At 55.3% G+C, this 8,313-nt stretch overlaps 2 protein-coding genes across 2 annotated transcripts; one reads left to right on the forward strand and one right to left on the reverse strand.

Annotated features, from left to right (window-relative positions):
* Positions 1-128: 128 nt before the first annotated feature.
* CCMA1212_010795 (DNA replication licensing factor mcm6) lies at positions 129-4,265 on the forward strand (the record flags this gene model as incomplete). The annotated part of the gene is made up of 5 exons (XM_073707823.1): positions 129-270; positions 339-641; positions 1,226-1,517; positions 1,605-4,086; positions 4,152-4,265. The coding sequence occupies 5 exons, from the start codon at positions 129-131 to the stop codon at positions 4,263-4,265; spliced, it is 3,333 nt and encodes a 1,110-aa protein (XP_073553678.1).
* Positions 4,266-5,598: 1,333 nt separating this feature from the next.
* CCMA1212_010796 (uncharacterized protein) lies at positions 5,599-8,301 on the reverse strand (the record flags this gene model as incomplete). Its single annotated transcript, XM_073707824.1, has 1 exon — positions 5,599-8,301. A coding segment is annotated over one exon (2,703 nt), but the record flags the coding sequence as incomplete, so codon positions are not given.
* Between the last annotated feature and the right edge of the window lie 12 nt (positions 8,302-8,313).

An 8,313-nucleotide genomic window follows, 5' to 3' on the forward strand; every position in this document is an offset into this window, starting at 1 on the left:
CCATTAAGCTGCAGCGCGTCTTGCTCTCATAAGACGCGAACCAGGTTTTACTGAATAAAGGATTGCCGCTGACGGTAGGGAGCGTCACTTCAGATTCCCATCTGTGCAACTGTCACCATCGATACAAAATGTCTGAGCAGCCGATGCTTGAGATTCGAACCGACGAGGCTGCTACGGGCAAAGGCATTGTCAACCTGCTGCCCTGCCGTGTCCAGCACACCGGCCCAACCGGGCCATCTTCCGCTTACTGGAATCCAAGTGTAGATGAGAGTGAGTATGACGATGCCCCAAGCATTGGCTATTGCTTTGAATCTAAACTTGTTCTTTTCACTTCTCAGATGACATCAAGACCGCCTACCTTCGTGGCAGGAGGCTCCAGGGAAAGACGGCATCACTGCCCGCAGATTACCGAGGCGTTGTCCTTCAGCGGAAAGACGATGCGCCGGAAACCGCCGAGCAGCCAGACGTCGTCATGATTGGAGAAGATGGAGATGAAGGCCCAGCTCCCAGGCTGGGAACAATGCACGTCGTAACGGAATTCGATGAGATGGTTGTATGGTCTCATGATGCTGTTGCCGATGCCTTATCGAATCCTTACCTGAGAAGCGTGGAGGAGTGGTTCAAGGTGGCAGACAGTGTAAGTTGGCTCCCAAGAATTTGCAAGGGAATAATGGGCTGATGAGATGTTTTCGCTGCAGATTCATTCGTATGAAGGGGAGGGGAAAGGGGATGCCAAATGAGAGCGACGTGAGATGGCGATGACGGCTATCAGCTCCTGCTAACGATTTAATGATACCCAATTTTACATAGAAAAACGCCCAGTGGTTGTAATGAAAAGCCAGAATATAGAAGCATGAAAGAAAATCCAGGAAAAGAAGCCTTAGGCGATGAAAAATGAGACTGCAAATGGTAGTATCGTGACATATTCTTAAGCGTTGAGCCATCAAGCTTCACGGAGCACCACCAAATGCAATCAATTAAATTTCGCGTCACGCTAGTCCCAAGCTGGAAACCTCGACGCGGTCCACACGCGTTGCTCCCCTCCAAGGCTCTACTGTACTGCAAAACCCAACATTGAACCCACCTTCAATTCAGACCTCCAAATTTGGGTCCGGCCACGATCATCCTCTGCAGCCTCGCTCTTCAGCCCTCGCACCTGCATCGGCATACCCTCAGCGCCTTTGAGCTGATGCATATCCCGACGGCTTCACTACACACATTATAGGCCGTTCCCCCCCTCCCCCCCCAATGGCTACCCCCGGCGAACCCAGCCTGATGATGTCGGACGGCTTGGCCCCGCGACGCCCTGGAGGCTTCCCCTCGTCCTCGTCAGCTCGTCCGCGCGGGCCGCCCTCAGAGAACATGGGCACGCCTCGGGACGACTATGGCGAGGGCGACGCATTTGCCGACGACCAGCTGCCGCGCAGCTCGCGTATCCCTGATGCTGCGAGCATCCCCAAGGTCGAGGACCGGATTGGCTTGCTGGTCCAGGATCACTTTGAGGGCTTCATCGAAAAGTGAGTGAACCGAGGACGTCTCCGAACTGGTCTTGGCTCTTGGCTCTTGACTCTTGACTAACCAAACGATCCCTTCCTTGACGATAGCTTCATTGAAGATCCGCTCTCATCAGGCGCACCCCCCTCGAGCGCCGTCACAACCAACAAGTATTACATTGCCCAGATCAGGGGCATGCGCACATATCAGCTCTCCACCTTCTACGTCGACTACAAACACCTCGCCTCCTGGGAGAATGGAAGTTTGGCAGACGGTGTCATCCGTCAGTACTATCGATTCCTCCCCTTCCTCACCGCCGCCCTGCACAACATGATTGCGAAATACGAACCGCAATACTTCCGCGAGCACCGACAAGCCACCGCATCCAGCAAGCTGAGCACCTCTGGCGCCAGCCAATACGGCTCGGGAACGCAAAGCGACTTTTCTCAGAGGAAGAACGAGCACCAGCAGACGGACAAGCTGTTTTCCATTGCCTTTTACAACCTCCCTCTTGTCTCGCGCATTCGAAGCCTGAGAGCCGCCAACATCGGCCAGCTGCTCTCCATCTCCGGCACTGTTACGAGAACCTCAGAGGTGCGGCCCGAGTTGTCGTTGGCCACATTCGTCTGTGAGGCTTGTCGAGCTGTCGTCCCCAACGTCGAGCAAACATTCCGATACACCGAACCAACCCAATGCCCCAACCAGACGTGTCAGAACAGAGTCTCATGGCAGCTGGACATTCGGCACAGCACGTTCGTCGACTGGCAAAAGGTCCGCATCCAGGAAAACAGCTCCGAGATCCCCACGGGCAGCATGCCTCGCACCATGGATGTCATCCTGAGAGGCGAGATTGTTGACCGTGCCAAGGCGGGTGAAAAGTGCGTCTTCACAGGTGCTCTGATTGTGGTGCCAGACGTCAGCCAGCTCGGCCTTCCCGGCTTGCGCCCCACGGCCGTTCGCGACGATCGCGGCGCGCCTCGAGGTGCTGACGTTGGAGGCAACGGCATCACGGGCCTCAAGGCCCTTGGAGTCCGAGACTTGACGTACCGCCTGGCGTTCCTTGCGTGTATGGTTGCCCCTGATACCACCTCCACCGGCCAGTCCGCTGCCAGTGGCGCCATCGATGTAGTCAACGCTCTCACTCAGAATGGCGGCAACACCTCCGAGGGTGCTGAATCAGTCGAGGAAGCTCAGGCTGCCGTCCTAGCGTCCATGAACAGGGCTGAAATTGACGACCTGCGATCCATGGTCCACGGAGACCACATCTACTCCCGATTGGTCAACTCTATTGCGCCGGCCGTGTACGGCCACGAAGTAGTCAAGAAGGGCATTCTGCTGCAGCTCATGTCGGGTGTTAGCAAGACAACCGCTGAAGGAATGCAGTTGAGAGGCGACATCAACATCTGCATTGTTGGCGACCCTTCGACGTCCAAGTCGCAGTTCCTGAAATATGTCTGCTCCTTTGCTCCGCGTGCAGTGTACACCAGCGGCAAAGCCTCGTCGGCTGCCGGTTTGACGGCTGCCGTTGTCAAGGATGAGGAAACGGGAGAGTTCACCATCGAGGCCGGTGCGCTCATGCTTGCTGACAATGGCATCTGCGCCATTGACGAGTTCGACAAGATGGATATCGCGGATCAGGTTGCCATTCACGAAGCCATGGAACAGCAGACCATTTCTATTGCAAAGGCCGGCATCCAGGCCACGCTCAACGCGCGTACGAGTATCCTGGCTGCGGCCAATCCTGTGGGAGGCCGCTACAACCGCAAAACCACTCTCCGTGCCAACATCAACATGTCAGCACCCATCATGTCTCGTTTCGACCTGTTCTTTGTCGTCCTAGATGAGTGCTCCGAGCAGTTCGATCGCCACCTTTCCGAGCACATCGTCAGGGTCCACCAGCAGCGCGACGAGGCCATCACACCGGAGTTTAGCACGGAACAGCTGCAGCGGTACATCCGCTTTGCAAGGACATTCCGCCCCGAGTTCACGGATGAGGCGAGGGAGACCCTTGTTGAAAAGTACAAGGAGCTCCGGGCCGATGATGCCCAGGGTGGTGCCGGCAAGAACTCTTACAGAATCACCGTCCGTCAGCTTGAGAGTATGATTCGTCTGTCCGAAGCTATTGCCAAGGTCAATTGCGTCGAGGAGATCTCCTCCGACATGGTCATTGAGGCCTATAACCTGCTTCGCCAAAGTATCATTTCTGTTGAGCACGACGACATCGAGATAGAGGAGACGGAAGATGTTCAGGAAGACAGCGAAACGCTTCGCCGCGCGGCAGATGCGGCTTCTGGAACCACTCCTGCACAGGACCATGAAGGCGACGCTGCCATGGGCGAAGAGGGTCAGGACGGCGTATCACAATCCGCCGCCACCAAGAAGAAGTACACCATTTCTTATGACACGTACATTCACATGGTCAACATGTTTGTCCAGCGGGTGACTGAGGATGAGGCCGGCACCGGCGACGGTGTCGAGGGCAGCGTCCTGATTAACTGGTATTTGGAGCAGAAGGAAGCCGAGATGGAAAGCGAGGAGGACTACCACAGAGAGAAGACTCTCGCCAACATGGTTTTGAAAAAGATGGTCAAGGTAAGCTTTTCCCCCGTCTTCTCTCTTCAAGCAACGAGCATAGACTAACAACATCCTCTCAATAGGAAAACATCCTCATGGCGCTCAGGGGCGAAGGTCTGACCGAGGGCGCAGGCCCCTCTACGCCTATGAACGTTATCTATGTCTTGCACCCCAACTGTGCTGTTGAAGACATTTAAGCAGAGAAATCTCGGCCTTTTCTCGATACATGTCCTTATAGTACCATTTCTATCTGTTTTGGTTTACTATCTGGGGGCTTTAAAGAGTGAATGAGGTAGCAGAAGGGGGACGGGGATGGGAAATAGTACTGCCATGATATCATGAACTTGAAGGGGAGTTTGGAGTTGAACGGGTATATAAAAATGAACAAATGACATGTTGGAAGGGGATGCCGGGAGGATATGCATCGACAATGATAGACTGATGAGCAAAAGAATCCTTCTTTTTGGATTGCACCGTGGGAAGCATTCAGCCTTCTTTTCTTTCATTTTATAGTAAACTGGAAGCAGTTCTTCTCAACTTCTCTCCAAGGACTATCGTGTTCCATTAAGGCTCCTCGTGCAGATGAATCTTCCACTCAGAGCCTTTCCCCTTCCTTAGGGTAAGATAGAAAGCCTCCAAATGGCAGCTCATACATAGCGAAACTGCCGTCGAAATCACGGAAGAACACCATCACAAACATCAAAGTTGAAGAAAAAAAAGAAGTGCGTTTTTTTTTACTTTGGTTTGCTTTCTTTTGCTTTCAACATACCCTTACACCATCTTCACAGAGAGTCAAATCAATTCGTATCCCCTCGCAAGGAGAATAACCGGACAGGCAGAGGTAAAAGGGCCGTAAGGCAAGGGCCAGGTAAAGTAAGGCAAGGTAAAGGGAGTCAGACACGACTAGTACAATAAGAAGCAACATCTAGCCCAACTCCGCCGAGCCCTTTCATCTTGACGGCAGCCATCCACTTCAAGGAGGAGGAAAAGGCCAGTCGTCTCTCTTCTTCTTCCTTTCTGTCTCATCTCCCCCTTACTCCCTATCCCCTCGTCCTCTCCCCAAAGCCGCCGCCCGATTTCCCTTGCCCTTGTTTTCCACAGTGTCCTTGAAAGACACCCCTCTGGTACCATTGAACCATGTGCTATCAGGTACGTCCATAACAAACGCGTCAAAAAGAGAATAAAAAGCGTGTGTATATACATACACCACGCCTCTGGTAACAAGTCCAGAGACAAATCGGATTTCATTGTACGCAGATACGGACTCTGCAGTGAACATAGTAGTCAAAGTCAGCCTGTCTTCTCCATCCGTCCCCGAATAGAGAGAAGACCGGAAGCTATCGTGTCAATGGCCTCACAGGCTAAGATGTCGGGTGAGAAGATGGCGCAAAAGGCAGGGGAAGAAGCAAAACTAGGTCGTGTGTGTTCATTTGCTTTGCCAGTCCACGAGGGAGCCGGCCGTGACCCTTTCCTTCCCAGCATATCCCAAGAAGGTCGGTCAAAGATTGTTTACATAGAACGGGTTTTCATCTAATTAGATGATGAGCCCTGCTCACGAGGTTGTGAGAACCGGTTCCAGTTATCAGATCCACGACTCCGATATCCACCACGGCTGCCACGGCTGCCACTGCTTGGATTCGCGGCATCTCCGTAGCTATTGGAAAACTCCTTCTTGCCGTTGCCACTGCCACCGCCGTTGCTGTTACCGCCTCCTCCACCACGAGAACCGTGGCCACCACCTCGGTGTCGTGAGGATGGCCTGTGACTTCCTCGCCCGCCTCTCGCTGCAGAAAAGGGGATCGTGGCCGTCCTAGGCTCACTCATCCCTGGAAAGAGAATCCTCACAGCATTACCGCCGCCAGCAACCTCGGCCGGGAAATAATATGGTTCGGCAACCGACGGCTGTACGAAGAACCTCTTTGGCATCGGCTTGATGCTTGCCGCAGGCTGCCATGCTGCTTCGGGGGCATTGTGCGGAAGTCTAATCCGCGGCAGAGAGCCCATCTCCTGCTCTTCAAAGCACTCCTCTGCCATGGGCTTCGAGGTCAGCGTCTGGGGGGTTTCCGTTGCGTGTTGCACAGTTACAGCAGGCAAAGAGACGGTTGTGGGCTGTTGGTGGCTCGTATGATCCAGCGCATGCCGACTGGCGGGGTCTATTCCCATATGCTTCGGCGGAGACGCCTTTCCACCATTCAAAAGGTTGTTAATCTTGTCTTGCCAGTTTCCTTGTGACGCCTCAGAGACTCGTCGCGCGGGATAACCATGGGGGATGGGGGCGCGAGATATCTCTCTGGAGGGCGCCCTATTGGTCCACGGATTACTCGCTTTAGCTTGCAGTGCCTGGGCGGCCACCATGGCGGGAGGGAGCTTGACCACTGGTTGCGGCTTGGGTAATGAGACATGCGGACGCGTGTGGTCTCCTTCATACACCGGGTGGCCTTCCATAGTTGGCGGCGGAGGAGATGGCGTAGAGGGACGGAGCGGTTCGATGATACCGACCTCAGCGCGCACATCTCTCGTGGGGAAGAATCGAGAGGGCCGCGACTGAGGAGTTGCGGTTGGACCGTTCGGGGACAAGACAGAGCTGCCGGCCCCGTTTCCAAGGACTCCAGACTGGCCACCCATGATGGAATCCTCAGTGTTCTTCAACTGAGCCTCGCTTGAACTCACGGCGCGCCTGGTCCCATCCCCTGGGATGTGGACGGGGCGCCATGTGTCCTTGATTGTTGGCTGGGCGTCCTCTACCGAGATCCCACGCTCAGCCAACTGACGCTCACGGCCTGTCCGCTCAGCCAGCTTCTCCGCGTGAATCCTCTTGTCGTTCTCAGCCACGGCCGTCACCCATTTGGTCGCAAGCTCAGCTCCCATGTTTCCATATCGCGTAGCACGCGAGCCAATAGGCGCGGGGACTTGGTTGCGGCTATGCGAAGACTGGACGGAAGTGGGAGGAGCAATAGGGGCAGGGGCATTACTGGTTGAAGCCGGCTGGGCGGTTGCACCAGATACGCGGCTGAGTTGAGGGTTAAAGGTGCCATTTCCGAGTCCGTTGTCGTTATCTGGGGAGCTCCACACATTCCGGGGCGTCCCGGTAGCCCACGAAGAGAACCGGTCGGGTCGACCGCCCCAGACACTGGTAGGCTCTGCATCTTGGCTGTGAGATAGCCGCCTGCTCGTCGGTCCCGCCGGCGGGACCATGTTTGTTGATGGGGCATCTCTATGGCCGAACCCAGGCTTTTCGATATGAGGTACACTGGCTGCGTCATTCCTACCAGGATCTGTCTGATGCGGATGGTCTGCTTTCGCGGTGGGTGGTGCCGAGGTTTGGTCACTGGACGCCGCTTGCTGGCTCGGCGTCGGTTTCGCTGCTTGTTCCTTGGGTGCCTCTTTCGCCTCAGTCTTCTTTTGCGGGGGCGGCCCCATGGCTTCTAGTTTCTTCTGTATACGCTCTCGGCGTGCAGCCTCCTCGCGAGCCTCTTGCTCTTGCCGGCGTTTCCTAGCCTGCTCAATACCCTCACGCATCAGTTTCTTTTGGAACTCGATGTCATCTTCCAGCTTATGGGAGGGAGGTGGTGCTTGGTGCTCAGGGTGTGAGTTTCCTTGATGAGGAGCGGCGAAGCTTGTTCCAGGAGAGGGTCGCGAAGTTGGATCGTGCAATGGCTGGTGTCTAGATTGTCCCTGACTCATCACGGATACCGCCACGGGAGAGACTGGGCTCTCCAAGACTGAACCTGCCATAGAGCCTCTCCGAATACTGAGGAACTCGGGGCCCGGTGGAACAGAGCCATCATGTCCCTTGCTCAGACGCTGCAAATATGATCCGCTGCCACCGCTAACATTGGAGGACCCGCGGCGTCGTCCAAATGGCGCATCCGGGGCAGTACGGCTAGTCTGGAACGCGGCAGAAGGCTCGGCTGGGTGGTCTGGTGGAGGTCCACGCTGTAGCAAGGCGGGATACCTGGTCTGGGAATCGGAACGCATCGACGGGCGTCGGTCGGGAACGGGTTCATATCGTCCGGATCGCGAGTTAAAGAGCTCCTTGTTTCCATACGACGACCTGTCTCTCCAAGTTGAGCGCGAGTAATCGTCGGCCCCCATCTCTCGATGAGGTGGAGGATTCATGTTATTGGAAAAGGATGAATCTCGCAAAGAACCGCGCGGCGGATACGCCGACTCTATGGATCCAGGTGATGCTTTCTTGACAGGCGGCAAGGTAGCCCACGGTGACTTGGCAGGCGCTGGCGGTGC

The sequence above is a fragment of the Trichoderma ghanense genome (genome assembly GCF_004382785.1).
Source record: "Trichoderma ghanense strain CCMA-1212 chromosome Unknown scaffold_31, whole genome shotgun sequence".
Taxonomy (NCBI): domain Eukaryota; kingdom Fungi; phylum Ascomycota; class Sordariomycetes; order Hypocreales; family Hypocreaceae; genus Trichoderma; species Trichoderma ghanense.